The following is a 21,147-nucleotide window of genomic DNA, read 5'->3' as shown; positions in this document are numbered from 1 at the left end:
ACAATACTGTGGAAAAGGAAAAACATCCCTAACCTTTGGGGGTAGGGCTCTCCACCCAGTTGTAGCTGCCATGATTGAATTCTGGAATCCAATCTCAGGTGGCTCCACCTGTGCTGGCTGATCAATTTGCCTAAACTGAGGCAATAATGGTCTATCCAGAGTAGGAATACGTGGACGTTCCTGCCTATGGGAATGAAGGGAGCTCTCTACTGAGACATGGGATTGATGATTGCGCTCGCTTCTCGCAACGGAAACCGACCTGCTCCTTCCTTGTCTTTCCTATCTACCTCCACGTCTATCCAATTCCATTTGCTCCAGGGTCTCCTGTAATCTGTCCAGTGTCTGGACTATCTTGGGTTGCGAAACAATCAGAGTTCTCATGAACTCTCTCTCCTCTGCCTTTGTAGGTATGTTGTCACCAGCAACACCCTGTGCCTCACCCATAGCTAGTGTCTTTGCATCTCTGGCGGCCTCTACTCGCCACTGGTTTCTCCTGTGCTCTTAAAACCTGTGTATTTCTCCACCAGGATGCATAGAAGATATATAAAAATAGATGCCAGATGCTGAAATGAATTATCAAACCCTTTTCTGTAACCTGTTGTGATAATTTCACTGAAACCTTACAGGCTAGCAAGATTCAAGCTCTGATACCACTGAAAGATCCCAAAAGGAACCTTTCATTGAACTTATTTAAATTTTAATTAAAATAATAGATTTTCCTATGCTTTCCTTGTGGTCTTAGAGAATTAGACAGAAGTTGCAGAAAGATTGTTTCTTCTTTTTTGTATTTTCCAGATATAAGTAAAACAATAATTAAAAACAACAACAAACAATATAATATTTAGTCAACCATAATAGCTACAAATCGCACCAGACAAGATATGTAATCAGTATGCCAGCGAAGTTGTTTACAAACAAAGAATGATGACACCAATTGCAAGAATAGACTAGCTACACACCAAAAGGGGAGAGATGGCTGACATAATCCAACCAACAAACCATGTGCCAATTGAAAGGCAGCCATACAGCTGCTATAGTCACGCCAAGGCAACAAGAATATCCCAACGTGCCAAACAAGACCCCCAATGTGCAATGCACAAGCACCCTGAATGCTAAACTTAACAATCTTTGTCAACTATTGAAACAATAATGTAGAATGCTGCTGAAACCACCTATTGGGGTTTGTGTCCCAATAGCCAAAATCCCCTTATTACTCCAATTAGCTATATAAATAGCTTTATTTTAATTTATTTAAATGCAAACTTAGGAAATATTAAATATTTCCTTTTATTCAATTGGAAAGCCAAACCAACCAAATAATCAGTGAACGGGTCCTGTCACGTGCCTGTGACTGATGTTGGGTAGTGTGGGTCAACTGGTAGTCCCATCCCTAAAAACTAGGGATGCTCCTAGAAACTAGGGAATATACTCGATCACCCTGAAACTGAAACTGTATACTGGTCCCAAGGAGCCTCAAATATGATCACTGTCACAACCTCCTAAATTTTAGGAAAATCCTTAAAATTAAGGAACTGCTTTGACTAGCTCTCAAACTGATTGTAGAAACAACTTTGGTCACTGAGTATCCAATATGAGTCTCTATCCACCATTGCTAGCCTACGAGACTCCAATAATAGGCCAACTCTCATGACTTTGCCAGTCAGACTAAAGAGCGGACATGACCACTGAGGTGATCAATCTCAGACACGGCATGAGGCTAATGTCACAGAAGGGAAACTCATTGGACAAAAGAGGATGGCAAACACAGGCAAAACATCAACCCTCCATGGCACTTTGATCATGAGTAGTGCATGTACAATAAGGCACAAGATATAATGAATCCCAAGAATACAATAGTTTGCATGAGTGTCCTCAGATGACATTGCTCAAATCAGAAGATGAAACAAGGCAAAACTACTAAAACGAAAATACAGATGGAATATGGCACTTTATCTGAATGCGTTTGCAAGAATGCATACAAATGATGTCTAAATAGACTAGGAGAGACATAAGACTAATACAATAGATAGTACAAGTCATGAGGAATCATCTCAAGCAATGAAATTGATCCTCGAACCTGAATCAACCAAGATATCCACCAGAATGCAAAAATGCAGAAGATTGAATAGAATGCGCTTGGAGCAGAATCTGGAAAAACAACCAACATCACTAGAAAGAGCTCAGAAAGAAAGAATTCCCAAATTGGAGATCGGATGCTCAAAATGTCTCCCGAAGTGCAAAACTGTACCCCTAACTTTGACAGTAGAAAAAGCCATCAAAAAAGCATCAAAACTGAAAATCACTTGTACCACTGTGACAGGTTCAAAACTAGCTTTCAGACGATATCTCGTTTGCAAAAAAGGGAGTTCGTATGCTTGAGATATGAGCAAAAACAAAAAGGTAGGTCCAAACAGAGCTTGAAGGGCAAACAGGTTGATGATGCAGTGCTGACATGGTGCTGATGTCAGCAAGTGACGAGCCCAAATTTGATAATCAAACAACCGTTGAGACAAAAAATGCCTGAAACGACCCCTGTCGGAAAAATATGCAACCGTCGGAAACAAGCCAGAAAACTAAGGGCTGGTGCCAGATTAAAAAAATTGGTGGCCAATAAAGCATGTGTTAATTGGTCTAAAGTTTGTAAGATTTTGTGTGGGGCCTGCTGAACTCATAGATGTTTACCAAATCACGCCAAATCATGGGTGAATATAGACTATGAAATCCACAAATCATGGCAAAACATGCCAAAATAAAGCTCCCACCTTAAAAAAAATCATGTACGATTTTCAATGCTTGAGTGTAGGTCTTAAGTTAGAACGAGGGAGATGTGAACATTTCCCAAAGAACGCCATGTCGCCTGGGTTGAAAGGCATAGACGGGTCCACAATCCGCACACACAATCTAGCATGTTAATTGGAAGTAGCGGAACAAGCCTGAGAAGCAAAACAATCTTGAAACCAGATCGTTGAATTGCTATAGCAATAGCCTGAAACTGAGGATAGTCCTTCAACTTGGAGACTACATAAGACCTTCCGATCATTTTACCAACAATGAATGCAGCTGTTGCAGCACTTGTGGACCCATGAATCCGCAATAAAGCCAACAGTAAGTCCATAAAGATACCCACCTCCAAGTGTAAGGATAGATGTTGGAACAGCAAGGATCGTCAACAGAATATAAGCCACTACCTTGCAAGTGGGCACAAATCACGGATCAGATCTCCAAAAAAGGGCCAACGCACATCTCCAAAGATTGTAGGGGTGAGGTGATTGACGTGGGCAAGTGCCAAATAAAAGACACAACTCCAAACAAAGCGCTGCTTAATGGCACAAAATGTGAGGCAGGTAGATCAAGATTGAACCCACCAATCATGGTAATCCACAAACATCACAGGTCCCCATAAATCAATGCCAAAAATAAATGCTCTTGGCATGCGTAGAGATCCATGGTGGAGTTTGGTGGGTGCTGATGTTGGGGGACTTGGGGGCAGAAACAAAGCATGACTCTATAATCAAGATCCCAAAGCAAGAAATTATGGCCATTCAAACATAATTCAAGGGCCAATCTGGTATCCTCCAAGGCGTGTTCCAATCTTTCCAAGTGAAATCATAGGCAGAGGTCCCTTGGGGGATGAGCGTAGGGCCTTGGGAAGCGGCACAAGCCTATAAAAAAAGACCCTTCCACCAAATACGTGGCATTCTCCTCCAAATCGAGTGCTGAATATATATGCCCCCAAAAATGACGCAGGTCATAATGGCATGTGGATAAAGGTGACTCAAGCAGTGAGCTAGGGCACGGAGGTAGAGGAACTACCAAGTGGTGCTATTAGAGACCAAAGGAAGCGTGCAAGTACAAAAAAGGTTCTCTAGTGAAGCGATTCAGGCCCAAGACAGATGTGATGTCCAAAACAAAAGAATCGCCTCCAAACCTCCAATAAACAATTAAGGGCTCGTTGGAAAAAGGATGGCCCTCCAAACTAAAAGGCCACTCATTCAAAACACACAGACACCCCACCTTCAAACAAGCGATTTTGCAAAAACATTTTTTTGATAAAAAAATGTTGTTGTCTAGATTTGCATGCGCAGGTCAAAACAGCTTGGGTGCAAAAAATTTTTGCTTCAGATTTCAATAGTGTCCAAATTGGACATATTTTATATGAAAATGGGCATTTTTGAGCGCTTCGAGCTCAACGATGATGTCTGCCAAATCTCTCAAGAACAGAATAGGGGCATGAAGATCTGGAGCTCTGATACCATGTTGAAGTTTTCATCGACCCCATAGCTCCCAAGAATCACCTGCATGCAAAAACCTGTCACAGAAAGAGAAGCAAAAGCTATGGAGGCTAGAATTCCCAGATCCATAGAAGAGACATTCTTGATGAGCAAAAAGAGAAATTGCTATTATCAAAAGTGAATTTGTTAATAATTACAAAGAGAGATCGTCCTTATAAAGGAGATCAAAACCCTAAAAAGGTCTAACCTAGGTTGCATCATAATAATTAATAAAATAATTAATTATTAGATGCCTGATGCTTAGCTTAAGCAAACTAGAGTTCATTAGGAAATATCTAATTACTCTAACATTCTTTGTTGATCGGACGAAAACCCATATCAGCCAAACTTGGTGGATTCTCATAGGATTCATGGATGCATTTGATCAAAAAAATCTAAGGATTTGTTTGCAATTGCCAACTTCCATACTTCAGGTACAAATTAATTTCACGTGTGCCAGTAAAAATAAGTTTATCTTTATGAGACTACAAGGAAAGGTTGTATATAGAAAATAAATAAATAAAATAATAATATATATTGAAGAAACTGGATTCCACCCAGCTGTACATATTTCAGCTCCATATGGAAGCTGTACCACTTTAAACTAGTTTAAAGTATAAAGAAATAGTTTGAACTTGAAGCATTGAAGGAAAGGATGGAATTCATGTTTGAAGGCTCAAAACTTCAAAAGGCTTTGGGAAAATTCAATTGCAGCACTTAAAAGGTCAACAATGTCAGCAAGCTATGAAATTAAATAATTTAAACTTGTCCTTGGCTGTTGTACATTATGCTAAGTATCTGTACAAATTAGGAAGGGCCAATGCATGTTGTTTGAAAGGCTTAAAGCCTATGAAAATGCCAACCCAGCTATTTGGTGAGCCAATAAAGTCAAGCAAGTTATTACAGGTGTTGTTTATGCCTTTGAAAGCAGTGATACTTCCTCTAAGATTGCTGCACCTCTTTGGGAGAGGGTTTTACATGACGGAGAGGCATAAGGAGGTATCATAATAAAAAACCTAAATATATCAGCAGCACTAGAAATTGCAGAGGTGGAAGTTTGACCAGTCAACGGCAGGCTTGCAGGCAATTCAAACACCTCAAGCACCTCAAAGCATTTGGAATAGAAATTATTGATTATTTTTTAATGTGATTATTTGGAGCATATCAATTTGTATCAATTCAACAGTTGTGAATCGAAGAAATATTACTATTATATCTGGAATGCTATTAGATAACTATAAGATTACTTGCAAAGTGTTGCATAAATAAATTGAAGGCTTTCAAAAAAGTTCAGGGTAGAATCTTGGTGGGGTTCTTACATTGGCCTTATAAGATAAGATAAGATGACTTTATTAATGTCCAACAAAAGACCAACAAGAGGGTCCAAGTGACTGTAAAAACATGACAGAGAAAGTGTACAGCAGGAGCACCAAATGGTGTCTAGCGAAAGAAAACAAAATAACAAAAGCAAGAGCTCGCAAACTAAACCACCCCACTAGCTACCCCGAGCAACTGAGAAGAAATCAAGAATAGAAGGATAGGCCTTAGGGCAGGAAGATACCCCAAGCCATCACTGAAGACCTCTGGAAGAAGAGAAGGCTGTAGCTGCGGGAGGATCTACAAGGATACACAATCATGAGGGGCCCAGGCAGGGATTCAATGAGGCTGCTAGGCCCCCTGTGTAGGAGAGACCTCTATGAAGAATGAGATGATGAGCTGATCTAGGTGCGGGCTTGTGGAGAAATGTTGTTGTAAAGAGTGGTCCCAGAGCCTCAAGACCTCCTTGAAGATAGAGAGTGAGGCACCTTTGGTCTATATATTTGAAAAAGGAGGGGAAAGAGTAAGTCTCCCTAAACAAGCAATAGAACCTCCCTTTGATCTTACAGTAGACGGGGCAACAAAAAATGATGTGCACCTCCATCTCAACCACCTCCATATCACAAAGCTAGCAGATCCTATCATCCTAGGTAAATGATTATCAAATTCAATGTGAAGCCTATGTGAACCCACTCTAAAGGAGCCAAGAAAGATACAGAGCGCATGTGACTAATGGTGGGATAAGTAGGAGGGGTGAACAATGATTCCTCCTTAATAGCCAAATAGTGCTCAACATAGAAAGCCATTCTTGGGCTCAACCCCTGCCAGGGGTTAACCCAAGTAGTGAGGATGTACAACCTGTAAATGTCCATCTTGATGTGTATGTTCAGCTCTTGCCATGGTGGCAAAAGATGAGCGGGTCATCAAAAGAGTATTGGGAAAGAGGACGCCAATCAATGTTGATCCCGATAGACCCTAGAAGAGCTAAAGCTTGAGCAAACCAACAACAAGCCTGCCCTGTGGGATCCGATCGTGCAATAGCCTCTGAGGAGTAGTAGGCAAGGTAGGAGTATCTCTAACGCCTATCAAAGGAGTCTGTGAAGCATCGTAGGCAATGTAAGAACTAGACTAATTTGAAGATGGTGCCAAGTTAGAAAGGATGGGCCCTAAACTCAACTAAGACAATACCATGCAAAGTAGTCTGTCAACAATGGATAATGCATCAAAGAAAAGGGTCTAAACCTGCTCAACAAAGGCCTAATATGACACTAACAAGGAGGTCCCCAAACTATGGAACCATAGAGCACCCTCAGTCTGATCAAAGTGTCCATTAGAGTCAACTTGGACACCGTGTCCTGAAAATGATGCCTAAAACACTGCCTAAAACCCTTTGTTGATATGAGGTTGAAGTGTTGGTCTCATGTTGAAACAAGGGCTGGAGAATTCGACCCCCAGATATGTGTAGGAAGACGAGATCTTCACCTTTGCACCCTGGAAAAAGAAGTGGAGGTGTGAGGTCTTGAGACAGTTGAAGACCATCACCTTGGAGACAATTGTCATGAGTTGCCGAAAGAGGCAAGGCTATCAAGAAGTCTTTGTAAGCCATCAGGGGAGGAGACTAAAAGGACCACATCATCCGCAAAAAGCGAGATATAGATCAAGACTTGGTGTAAGGAGCAACCAACATCTAGAAGTGAGTGCACCTAAAGATAAACCTTCATCTCATCAATGTATAGTCCAAACAATGTGGGAGATAGAGGGCAACCCTGCTTCACCCTAGTGGTGCTTAGAATAAAATCAGACACCCCTGGGGGGTCCTAATGCGCCCAACCAAAGTTCAAAATCTTGTTCTCTGCCACTTATCGACGAGGCAAAAAAAAGTTTTCTCGATAAATATTGCAAATAAATCAGTAACATCTTTAGCCCTAAAAAAAGCATCTTTGAGCAATCTTGTAAATGATGATTAAATTTATCTCAGATTAGAACTATGAATGTCTTTTCAATTTTCAGAATATGATTGTAACTAATCTCTGAATTCTATTTGTAGGATGTAATCAGAATTCTATCTTTGTAAAATGTGTATTCAAATGACAATTCAATATTGATAAATACTGAATATTAATTTGTAATTCTAAATCTGATATTTGTAGTCACCAAACTCCGAAGGGAAGAGCATTTATTAATTTCGTTGTCTTTCCTTGGGATCAGATCTGCATAATATAGGATGTGAGGAGACATATCCATGAGCAAACATGTCTCCACAAAGTGGAGACATGCCCATTCATGGATATGTCTCAGAAAAGGTGCCTCGTCATGCCCGATCTCTAATCAGGTTTCATCACTTAACAAATGCAAATGATTTCCTTAATTAAGATCAAAAGTAATCTTGCACAAACATATTAAATGTCCGATCTGGTTCTCACCACCAATCATGATGCTTAATCAGGATTGGATATGGAACATCAAATAACTCCAATCTGCAATTTAATAGTCTCTAAATTCGGATTGATCATATACTTAGGCTGGGGTCCCATGGGCGGGGGGGGGGGGGGGGGGGCTTCCTTAGAAAGAGAGTTGTGACTGCTGAGATTTTTTAGGAATGTTTAAACGGCAGCAGTCTCATGAAATTTTAATTGTATTTCATTCTCACAGTTTTAGCTCCTCAATTTAAGCAATGTGTAATTGATTAAATATTTTAAAAAAATAAAAATAAAATTTTGTTTCTAAAATTTTGGTTTTAGTGGGGAAAAATTCTATAAATTGTTGACATGTGGCTAAAATTTCTCCCAAGCTGGTGGGGCTATTTCCAGCCCCCCCCCCATTTACACTTGCTCAAATTCAGCGGCCTAAAAAGGAGGGGCTCCTATTTTGGAGGAAAAGATTCCAAATTATCCTCCAGCCCTCCAAAATAATTCTTATGAGACCTCTTCCACCTAAAAAATAGAGCAGTAGCCCCTCCCATGGGACCCCTGCCTTAGAATATATGGTGTTTCAATCAGATACAAAAATGATTATTGGTTTTCCAAAACATATATGAAGTAATGATATGATTGAATGCAATATAAATATGTATGTGTGTATATATGCCAGAATAGACAGAGGCTGATATACATACATACATCATCAAATCAATCATTTGGAGCTACCATTTATTCAACACTCCCTCTTAGCTAGGGAAGATAAATCTTGATCAAGTATCGATAACAACAGTAGGCTCATCTATTGAAGGATAAAATATCACCTCACTCATGATATCAATGGATATAATATGCTCAGGAATATCAAGTCACATTACATTCTTCATAAAATATTCAAGTTATGGTATGTGCAATGACATCAAGTCTCATGATGTCTATGATAAAAAACTATGGCATATCCACAGAAATGTCTACGATAACAAACTATGGCATATTCACGAAAACACTTGTCCTCCGTGATTATCTCATAAGGAACATAATGATCTTCAATTGATATCAAATCGCATGATATTTATCAAAATGTCCAAGAGATGCTAACTATCATGACACGTCCACAGATATCAAGTCACATGATATCCATCATGATGGTGAGACTAATCATTGTAAAGTCGTTACCGTGCAATGTCAAATACAAGTTTATATTATGAGAAAGATCGTCACCTTTCAATAATGTGCATAGGGGCCCCATAAAGTCATGTAGTCACACACATGACAAAAGAGTTTACACATTAAACATTATAATATATATTAGTACAAATAAATAATTTGAGACTTAATCTCAAAAATAACTTACATTTCAACCATACCAAGTTTCTTCATAAAGTATTCAACTTTTACTTTGGAGAGAGGCTTGGTGAGAATGTCTGTTGTTTAATCGCTTGTACTAATATACTCCAACTGGATCACATTCCTTGCTACCATGTCTCTTACTTAGTGGTAAGGAATCTCTATATGTTTTGATCTATCATGGAACACTGGATTTGCTGAAAAATTAATACAACTTTGATTGTCATAGTGGATGATAGTAGGATTCATGGGCTCACCAAATAATCCCACAAGCAATTTTCAGAGTCATAGTGCTTCTCTTTCTACCACAAAGGCTGCAATATATTCGGCTTCTGTTGAGCTTTGTGCCACTGAAGACTATTTTTTGCTGATCTAAGAGATCATAGCCGATCCTAAACTGAAGCAACATTCTGATGTGCTTTTCTGATCAGTTACACTTAGAGTCCAATCTAAATCAAAGTATCCATGTAGATCTAGGTCAATATTTTTGTATTTAAGACCATATCCAATAGTACCTTGAAGATATCTCAATATATGCTTCGCAACAACAAGGTGTATTCCCTTTGGTTCACACATATAATGGCTCAGAGCATTCATTGCATAGCAAATATCTAGTGTGGTGTTAACCAAGTACATCAATGACCCAATACTTTGCCTTTAGAGAGTAGGATCTACAAATTTTGACTTTGTTGCTGCTTCCTTCAATTTTTTTAAGTTAGTTTCCATAGGTGTAGACATGGGTTGACAGTTCATCATTCCAAATCTCTTCAAGATATCAATAGTGTACTTTCCTTGATTAAGAATAATACCATTTGATTTCTGCCAGACTTCCAACCCTAGGAAGTAATGTAAAATGCTTAAGCCCTTCATGTCAGATTTAGAGGCCAGGTCCTTACATTGAGTGATAAGGTGATCTTCTCCTATGATTAGCAGGTCATCAACATATAAAATAAGTATTAACATATCACCATTAATTACCTTGAAATAGAGATTTGGATCTGCACAGTTCTTGGAAAATCCTAGTCACATGAGATAGCGATCAATCCTCTCATACTATGCTCCAGGGGCCTATTTAAGCCCATATAGGGCTTTCTTCAATTTGCATACATGCTATTCTGCATTATGCATCACAAAGCTTTTAGGCTGTTCTAAATAGACTTCCTCCTTAATGTTCTCATTCAAGAATGTACTTTTCACATCCATTTGGTGGATCTTCAAGCCTTTAGCTGTTGCAATAGCTATTATTGCTCTAATAGAGGTGCACCAAGCAACAGGTGCAAACATCTCTTCTTAATCGATACCTTCCTATTGTGAGCAACCTCTGGCAGCAAAATGTGTTTGGTTTTTCTCTATATTGCCTTCTACACCATGTTTGATTTTGAAGAGCCATTTGGAAGAGACAACATATTTCTCTTTTGGTCTAGGTATTATATCCCATACAACATTTTTCAAAATGGATTAATACCCTTTTGTTATAGCATCTTTCCATGCTTGATGCTTGAGAGATTTTGTAACACTACCTGGCTTTGAACTAATGATCTCACTCATTAGGGAAACATAGCTGAAAAATCTGTTGGGTCTCTTTCTCTAAAGGTTTCTTTGGGTGCTTCATAATTCTCAGCTTCGTCAATCATCTTTCTAGCCCAAAGTGGTCTCTTTTTGTTGTTGTTATTAGGATTCTCTTCTGCAGCAGTTTGGTTTTCACTTATGGTTTCTTCAGGATACTCCCTCTGAATCTCAAGAGCAAGATCCTCCTCTATGTCTATAGCAGAATCTTGAATTTGTATCTCATTAGAACTCTTTGCTCTTTTGAAAGCAGTGTCTTCCTCAAAGATGATGTCTCTACTTAGTTCAATTTTTTTCTGTCCAGATATGTAGATTCTGTAAGCTTTTGAAGTTTCACTATAGCCCACACAAATATCCCTTTCTTTCCAGTGGGTTCTAATTTAGACCTCCTCTCTTTAGACACATGAATGTAGGCATGACAACCAAAAATCCTTAAGTGACTTATATCAAGTTTCACATAGGTGAATGCTTCTTCAAGAGTTTTGTTATCTAAATTTGAGTGAGGACATCTATTTTGACTGTAGACAGCTGTCCTAGAGGCTTCTACCCAAAATGAAGTTTCTATGTGTTGGTCGTACAACATAGCTCTAGCGGCTTCTACAATAGCTCTATTTTTCCTCTCAACAACACCATTTTGTCGTGGGTTGTAAACTTGTATGGTACAGTAAACTCCCTCTCAGTTCCAATATTTACACAAAATTGCTTAAAATTTTCTTAGGTGTATTCCTTCCCATAATCTGTTCTTAGTACATTGACTTTCTTCTCGGAAAGCTTTTCTTTCAAAGCTTTGAACTTCTTAAACCTTTTAAGGATTTCCTCTGACTCTTTACACTTACAAAATATATCCAGGTCTTTCTAGAAAAGTCATCCTTAAATATTACATAAGATAAGACTCCTCCCATGGAGGGTACAGCCATGGGTCCACATAAGTTAGAGTGGACTAATTCTATTACATTTCTTGTTTTACTCAAACTATTCTGGAAGATCCCCTTTTAATTATTCATTTTTTTATTTGATCTGGGCAAGCTCCCCAATAAAAGAATTTACACTTAATACACAGAATTTACACTTAATAAAAGATTAAGACTTACTTTTGAGGTTTTTCATTTGGGTTGCATCCACTGTACTTTTAATAAAAGAATCAAATAAGGAAATGTAGGGAAAGACAATAACAGCACACTGCTTCTGTGCAAATTAGGACAGTCTAAAATGTCATAAGTACATATACACTAATTCAAGTAAGATAATAACAATATAACTATTACTAAATATGAAATTAGTTTAACCAAATTGAAAGCCACCAATAACTTATTTGCATTGCTGAAGTGTTTTGAGGAGGTACGGGAATATTGAAACAAAGCTCTCTTTTCTCAAGATACCAGTTAGCATCATGGGTTGTAAATAAACAGGTATCATATTGCTTGTTTTCTCACTGTATACTGATCTGCCAGTTGTCTCACGATTCATTACGAATCACATGCCTCTCAAATTTCCAAATACCCAGTGCATGTTTTATCATGGATACGTGTGATCTTATTCATGTAAAATGGCAATACTTAACATATCATTTGATCAATTCTGATGATAAAATTTCATTTCTGAACGACGACGTGATAATATACCTGCTCTTTTTTGAAATTACCTTGCCAACAAAAAATTGTGCTCCATCACAGTGAAGTACACAAAATTAGGTTTGGCTATGGTATGAATCATTTCGACTTTCTTTTCACAGGCAATCAATGCTTAATACAACTCAGAGATCAGAATGGATGTGCAAAAGTAATTCATTGCAGTAATAGTGCATAATATTAATAAAAACAATGGTAGTAATTCACAATCGCTCAGAAGGCCAGGACTTGAGTGATCCTTATCAAGCCTTAGAATAACTAATGAGTGCGCATTCATCAACAAATTGAGTTCACATTGTGGGGCAGTACAAAACTTGAGAATTAATTGTTCTTTGCAGTTAACAGCCTTTAGCTGAATGTTTAACTCCAGAATTCCTTGGCATTTATCTTAATAATTTTGGTGAGATTTTTATATGAGGCACTCAATCTGCTTTGTTGTTCCCTCATATGACACACAGTTTAACTTCTTAGTCATTTTCCTTAGTCTTTTTATACTCTCATATATAGTGAATTCTGTTGGCACTGCTCTAGGTTTCTCACCACAGTAGGACTTAATTATGGTAGAGATTATTTTTAGTAGTCAATTGTTAGCTGATTTCCCATCTTCTTTGCATTTCTATTTTTTGGAAGTCAGTACTGCACCTTTACGTTTTATGCATGGCTTTTTAATTTTCAATTTTCCAAGTGCATGAAATTTTGTGATGACTAGCAGAATTCAACCGTTTAGCTTCAAGCTAATCTTCGCTAACCCATAATTCATGAGTAATAGTTCACTATAACTTTTATCCCATGACCATCTTTGTTTGAGTCTTGAAGGTGTCTTCAACAGGCAAATACTTATTATAGTTTCACCCAGAAACATTAATGTTCTACTGCTTATTGGATGACTTCTAATGAAATGCTAAGGGTTTTAGAGAAGCTGAAATAAATATCTGCATCATCTGTTCATTCTATAAACAGTATCTCTCTAGGGTTGGTATAGATCCCTCTTGAAGTCTTCAATCTCTGCCTTTCCTTTTTCTATTTTTCCTATGACTCTCTCTGCTTTTTAACTCTGAAAATGCCATCTTTAACTTGTTTAGTACTGGCTCAACTTGGCAAAAGTGGGAACATTCATAATTCTCCCTCAATTAGGTGCTTGTATACCATTTGAGGTTTTTGCCTCGTGTGCCTGTGATTTGGGGAAGTTGTGATTCCTCCTGCCAAATATGCTTTTTGATATCAAGTGTCCAGTGAAAAATGAAATCCATTATTATTTGAATTGTGCAATAGGCCCATTACAACCTTAATTGTGGATTTCTAAGCAATAGTTGACAACGATAAGCACTTGTTTATTAAGGAATAAGATTATAGTTTGTATTCCCTTAAGTTTTTATCTGTTCCATTCATCAATTAACAGAGTCCAGAAAAATAGAGACCTTAGTAGTTGATGCCTGATAACTTTCAAGACAAGTGTTCAGTGCACTCTTGTGTAGGATGCATAAGCTTTCTAACAACTTGAAGCAGATATAGAGAAAAAAGATTCACAAATCTAAAGAACATATAATCTTCATGCAAATGTGGAGAGGCTCATGCTCATCCAGCTCGATGGGATTGTATGCTAATAAAGTGTTCATTTCAGTCAATTCTTCTGTCAGTTTTTGTGTCTTGATTATGATTACCGAGCTGAAGTGATGTGCTCTATCATATTTCTTTGTGGTTGTTATTGTACACAATTCCCCATGAATATTGCTTCAGACGTTGTACACCATTTATTTTTTTATTATTCAGTTTGCCGTATGTTAGTTAAATTTTACAAATTTTATTGGATTATAAATTAATTGGGCTGGTGCATCCCAAAAATTGTGCCACAATCTGGAAAGCATTCCATTTCATTTTTGGGGGTCGCTTTCAAAAACTAAATGTTGCCATGCCTCATTTGAAATTTTGTTCATGCAGAAGCGACTAGAGGAATTGCCTGAAGCCGAGCTTGAAGTATTGCTAGCTCAAGTTGAGGAGGAAAAGCGACTTCTGCAAAACAAAAATCGTGATGGTTTAAACTTATAGTAGCTCCTTGTACGTGTTATATTCTTAAAAGTATTTGTAAATTGGTTGTGAATATAAAACTTTTGTTGTATTGTATTTTCTTATAAAAAATATAACGCTATGCGAGTTTAAGCCAGGCATGAATGGAATTTCCATTTAACCTTCCGGAGTGCTAATATCAGTCAGATTGCTCAAGCATCACCTTTCGGATCAGAATTATTCAACTCAGTTTTTGTCCTCTCTTCAAACACATGGCTCAAATAAAGATAAAAGCAATAATTTTCCACTAAAATCTTTAAATCTTAAACTCATGTTAATGAGTTTAATTTTTTTCAAAATTTGGTTTTGGCCAGTGTTGACCAAGCTGCTTGAGAAGTGGCTGAGGTGAATTTATACCATCTTTAGACAAGAAAGGAATTATATTAATACCCATATATGACAAAGTAAGTCAATGTGACCTAAGTGTATACACTTAGCCTATAGCAATATAGTCGGGGGTTAAAAAAGATCCTTAATCCGAAAAGAAATAATAGATTAAAAGCTGATAGTACAAAAATTAAATTCGCAATATCCTTTATGGAGGGAGAGTTAATCGAATCTTAGTGGAGTTATCTTTAATTCATTTGATCATCAGCCAATACCTGTCATCTTACAAGGGAGAATGTTTCTCTTCCACAAGAGATTTATCTTCTCATTGAGTATTTTGATTCTTCTTTTCTGTGTTCAAACTGGCTTAACAATTTCTATTTTTGGTACTATATTAAGTTGAGTGGGACTAAGTCTGGAACTGACAGCACATGGTTTACAACTCATAGCAATTTGCCACTGCACTTAATTTGTGGAGGCTGAATAATGATGTGTATGATGACTTAAAAAATTATTCAGTTATGAATTTGAATGTTGTTGACACATAAGATGGAAGTTTAGAAACTCTAGAATGCTTATCAATAGAAAATCTATCCAATCGACAACTTGAATATTGTTGGGGTTTGAGCGTTTTGAGCTTGAAGTCTATTTATATCTAGAGAGTGGAGACAATATTTTGACAGGTTTTTGCCTTGTTTATTATGATATTTTTATACCTTTGTGTAAATAAGCACTAGATGAAAATATTTAAGTTAAATTTCAATGCAAAAGATACGAAAAGATACAGCTATTCCAATTTAAAAGAGGGGAGAGGACGTGATGGGAAGAAAAGCTTGGATGCAAGCTTTCCTTAAAATGTTATAAAGGTTGTAGGCAACACATACCTTAGCTTACAATCGTTGCGTCTCCACGTGTATTATGAGTATTCACCAATTTGACATGTGGATCCCATTCAAACTATTGTATATGACAATATTTAAGTAGATAAAGTTTGTAATTGTGAAATTTACATATACATGCCAATTCCCGTTTAGTTTTCTGACCATTTTGAGAGGATGCTTTAATAGATTTACATATTGACAAATGGCATAATCTTGTGCAAAGTTGAGCCCCTCCCAGACTCATTCCCACACATTTATCCTCCACCTTATCCACATATGCACACATTATGATACACTCACCTATATTCATTGCACATTTATCAATGCACTAATCAATATTAATCTGTTATCCACCTTGATCTAAGGCTTTTCATGTCTTCGGCCATTTCCACAAATGTGGGTTGATTCCTCAACATGGAATTGACCCTCAAAATTTCGAAATTAGAACTGAAATTGATATTCCGTCTTATACCTTTCCCTTCGTGGCTAACTTAAGACACGTGATCTTGCAGCCTCAAACTTGATCCGTCAAGCTCTGAATTTTAGGCAATTCTCATCCATTCGTTTCCTTACATATGCCTACTTCAATATAATGGCTCAAACTATACCTTTGTCTTGAAACAACTCTCAAATTGCAACCTCAAAATTTCTTGTATATCAACAAGATTAAATAAGTCTTATGAACTAACAGCAAGTACAATCTAAATATAAAGCTCATCTCCAAGATTATTTCCTAGTAAACATCCATTGCAAAATAAATACAATAATTCCATTTGTAGACCAGACCACTTATGATAAATATAACAAGTTCATAGTACAACTAAATCAATAATACATCCAAATAATAACTATGTACCCAAATGAATAGTGATCAAAAGTCAAGAATCCAAATATCCACTATGGCGACACCCAAGTGACTCCAACTCCAACCATGTTCCAGATACTTATGGGTAAGAAGATATGAATCCACATAACACATGTCTCCTCCTTAACCGTTAGTTTGGTTTGAAGTGATTATGAAAACAACTCATATTCCATGAAGAGATATGTATCATATTTAATGAGTATCTTTTCTAGATTCGTTGCATATTCATAAATTCTAACTTATTAAATAATCATAAAGCACTGATGGTCAATGTTCATAATCCTATTTTAATCAAACACAACTCAAGACTTAATCTAACAAGAGAAAAGTGGAGTCAACAACACTCATTCAAAACACACTAATGACCATACACAACATAATCAAACTAAGATACATAATTTTAAAGATCTAGAAGACTACACAACACCTACCAAAGGAACACTACACATCACAGACGATGCGAATGTCCATTTCAATGTCAAATATCTAGTTATTCCATTAAGCTAAAGGTAGAACAACAAACATTCCATATTTTAATACATGCTTAACAGAAATCACAACCCTGTACCATTCACATAAAATATGGGCATACATTGTAATGTTTCCAAATTTTAAAGTGACAATTAATTAAATTAATTTTTATCAAGCTATCAAAAATGGATGAAATGTTTAATGATAACTTAATATTAATTAATTTAATTAACTTAAAATAAAATATTATTCTGGATGCTTCTACAAGAAGCCACTTTTAGGGCTTCCCCCTATTTTGTTAAGGTTTGTGTCTATATAAATGGGAAACCTCTTCCTATGCTTAGTATTTCAGTATGTTTATATATGATGCTAGCGTTAAGTTTCTACAAGCCTAGTATTATTTCTCCTAGTCATATTGGATTAGACAGCCAAATTGTATATTTTGGATATGATAAATACAAATATAGATAAAGGTTTAATCTTAGCACCTTTGGTATCATGGTTAAGTAATGGGGATTCAATCATTATTTACACTCGATTTTTAATCTATAACATGTTCTTATTCCCCTTCCCGCATAATCGACCTCATATATGAATTAATAGACTAATAAATTGGTATCAACTCTATAAACACCCATTATATAAGACATTGAACTCATATCCTAGGAAGTAATAAAGGGATATGAAAGGAATTCAGGAAAAGGACAATTTGTCAAAATAATTGCAAGTAGGAACGATGGGTGAATTATATGGACAAGTAAGGGATTCTACCCTCTACATGGTATATTTTGTTATTAGTTTATTGAACAACAAAATATTGAAACAACTTAGAGTATAAATAGTATCATCCTTTTATTTCAAAGGCAGATTTGTAACTCCTTAGATAGGGTTTTAAGTCTTACTCAAAATCTCATTGTCCCGACCAAAGGTAAAGAAACTAGGAAAATCACCTACATCTCTAATCAAAATACTAAAATATCTATACTACAACTAGGGTAATCACTCCTAATGACGTCTCTCACAAATATGGTCTATATGGGATCCTCTACGGTAAATCAAACAAGTTAAAGACTCGAATACAAACACTAATTAGATCTTTGTTTCATTAATATCACGCCAAACTAACACATGTTCTTTTGTCCAAACATATATGATGAAAAAATTTAACCACCTAGATTCCAAATATACTAAGATCAGTTTGAAAGACTACCTAATCTCACCAATATTGGAAGTATAATAAAAAATTAAAGAATGAAAATTAAAAAAATCAATAAAAGGCAACTATTTTTTACATATCAATTTCCTATTACTGGTCTAACAAAATATTAGAATTTTCTAGAGCAGATTAGACTCTCAAATTGAGAATGGCCTACTAGTTTTTAAGACAAACACATAAACATAAGAGTGAAGTTTTCTTGAAGTTGTAGAATATGACAAAGAAGCATAGGATTTCATTTAAAACAGGGAAAATTTGGCATCTCGGATTGGAAAGAGGCAATATTAAAAATTTGGGCTAAATATAGAGTTCCAGAGATTCTTTAGCAAGTACAACATTGTCAACTATTTAATAGAGGAAAGAATGCCTTCCTAAGACTCCAACTAAATATGGGGCACTTGTTAAATAACTTCCTCGAAAGAAAATTTGGAAAATATAACTGTTCTCAGAGGGTATGCCCTTCTTGCAAGTTTTAAAATTGGAGTATACCCCTTTTAATTTGTAATTTGTATAGGACCTTGGTCCCAAGCAAAATTGGAGATTAGGTTTTCTTTCTTCGTTTTTTCCTACCAGTGCCTGTTTGAACAAACTTTGTAACTTTTTCATATTTTAATAATATAATCTATAGGGCTTCAACTATATATATATATATATATATATATATAAAATTTTGGATGCTTCATATGTATTTCTAGAGGTTAATGACAAATTGCTTTTCAGGAGTACTCGCCTCTTGGTGTGAAATAATTTTATTTAAATTATTAAAATATAAAAATGTTTTATTCAGAATATCTCTAAGTATTCAATGGTGGATGATTTATATTATTTGGAGCTCCTATCACAAATTAGGAGCTTTCATATGAAGACATTATATTCAGTGGGTTTCAGTTTGGGCGAATGAGAGATAATTAAAATAATGTGTCGTGATTTTAAAGTTTTCATTATTTCAATGGGCTGATTTTATTTGAAATCCTTTCTCTTAAAACATAGCATATTGAAACAAGGACGCAAAGCGTCAAAGTTCCTGCCTAAGCCTAGCATTTGTATATGACAATAGCAATTGGGATAGTGTTTTGCACACCAAATATGCAATAGGGTAGAGCATGTGACAATATGACCATATTTTGGTGGCATTCATTACATATTGTATTTCAATAATATTTTGCATTTGTGAAGCATGTAGGAAATCATGTTACATATATAATTAACATTGTCTTGATGGTACTTTTTGGTTGGAGCAGGAGAGTAGCACATAGTACAGTGTATTGTGACATAGTGACTAGACTTTGATCTAAGATTATTAATGCATACACATTATTTAATTACACATGTTCAAAATAGATGCATGAGGTCTAGCCTTACTGGTTGGAGACAATCAAACCCAAAATTCGCATACCAAAAAATCAACCAAATTGATAAACTTTAGTGTTTCAAAAGGTATTGCTCCTTTATAAAGTAGAAGGAGTTCAATTCATAACTCATTCTGACTTCTATAAGGAAAATCTACATTCAAAATCCTAGGAACAGGGATGGGATACCATGTTTACGCACTGTCAACTAGAGCCAATTAATCAAAGAATTCATGTAGCAAAAGAATCACCAGATTCAAGGATATTTAGGAATCATGTCAAGCACTATGTGGTCTCTTAGATACAAATCATTTTCTTTTGAATTTTCGCATTTTATTCCACTTTTTTACAAATCTTGTGCATTTTAATTTAGATGACAATATTTCTCCACAGGGAAAGTGTTATTTTCCATGAAGCCATATCACAACATAAAATTTGTATACATTCTAAGTTGCCTTTGGTCTTAACTCATGTCCCCTCCTTGAATCCTCTAGATTATTATAACTAGGCTTTCACTGGGCATTTAATGTTAATTTATATAAATCATTTATTACTTTCATGTCATCTTGGCATTTTTCTTACTGATTTGAAAACCATGTCTAATAGTCTTTTGAGCCTTCATTCTTGGTGAGAAATGGTGAAATGAGCCCGCCCTTCTAGTGATAATGATATTGCAAGGTCTATATATGCTTTCATTCTTATTCTATGTTCCTAAAGATTTGAGCACAACTATGCCCTTGAAATGTTGATGGCATAAATTGCCCTCATTTATATGTTGAACAAGTATCCAAGCTCAACTAAAACTAGAAAGCTTTCACATGAAGGATTTCCCTCTCATCTATATACTAAAAGGAGGTCTGAACTTAGCAAGGGCTCAAAAAGTTTTGATGACAAGGATTGCCCTTCAATTGTATGGCATTGAGAGATTTGAGGGGAAATGATAATCTAGTATATGTAGATCTAGTAAACTAGATTTTAAACATCATCAATGTCACCCAAAAAAATAAGCCACCATTTCCACATAGAAGAGACATCAAAACACGATTTTAAATAATAGTAAAAAAAAAGGGTTTTAACAAGGACATACCTTGGATAATTGCTGCAAAACACGATGGTATTCACTAGATATGGGAAAATTGGTAACCGAAGAATATAAATAGGCAATTATGTTCTAGACTAATTGACAATGCTTAACCTAAGCAAAGATATTCTATTGCATAGGACAATAATTAAGCTGACTTTGAAAATAATGTCCTACCACAAATATATTAAATATCACATAACATCAATGATAAATTATTCAATTGGAGGAAGACAACAAGTGAGGACAAAAGGACAAAAAAATGATAGCCTTGATGTCTTTTGCAATAATTGTACATGCTCAGAATATTTTTCTTTATTATTTATAGATGGAATCCATAAAGTCTT

At 36.1% G+C, this 21,147-nt stretch overlaps 1 protein-coding gene across 1 annotated transcript in view; it reads left to right on the top strand.

Annotated features, from left to right (window-relative positions):
• The window catches only part of LOC149565890 (uncharacterized), a 56,372-nt gene extending 41,509 nt beyond the window's left edge, over window positions 1-14,863 (top strand). The window contains exon 4 of the mRNA XM_089819363.1: window positions 14,485-14,863. Within this exon, the coding sequence (XP_089675489.1) occupies window positions 14,485-14,592 (108 nt within the window). The 3' untranslated portion in view covers window positions 14,593-14,863. The remainder of the gene's footprint in view (window positions 1-14,484) is intronic.
• The last annotated feature ends 6,284 nt before the right edge of the window (window positions 14,864-21,147 follow it).

Source organism: Cupressus sempervirens, chromosome 3, assembly GCF_028749045.1.
Source record: "Cupressus sempervirens isolate cs-2001-9-10 chromosome 3, ASM2874904v1, whole genome shotgun sequence".
NCBI lineage: Eukaryota > Viridiplantae > Streptophyta > Pinopsida > Cupressales > Cupressaceae > Cupressus > Cupressus sempervirens.
Note: the sequence above shows the minus strand (reverse complement) of the source record. Positions and strands in the feature narration are given on the sequence as shown.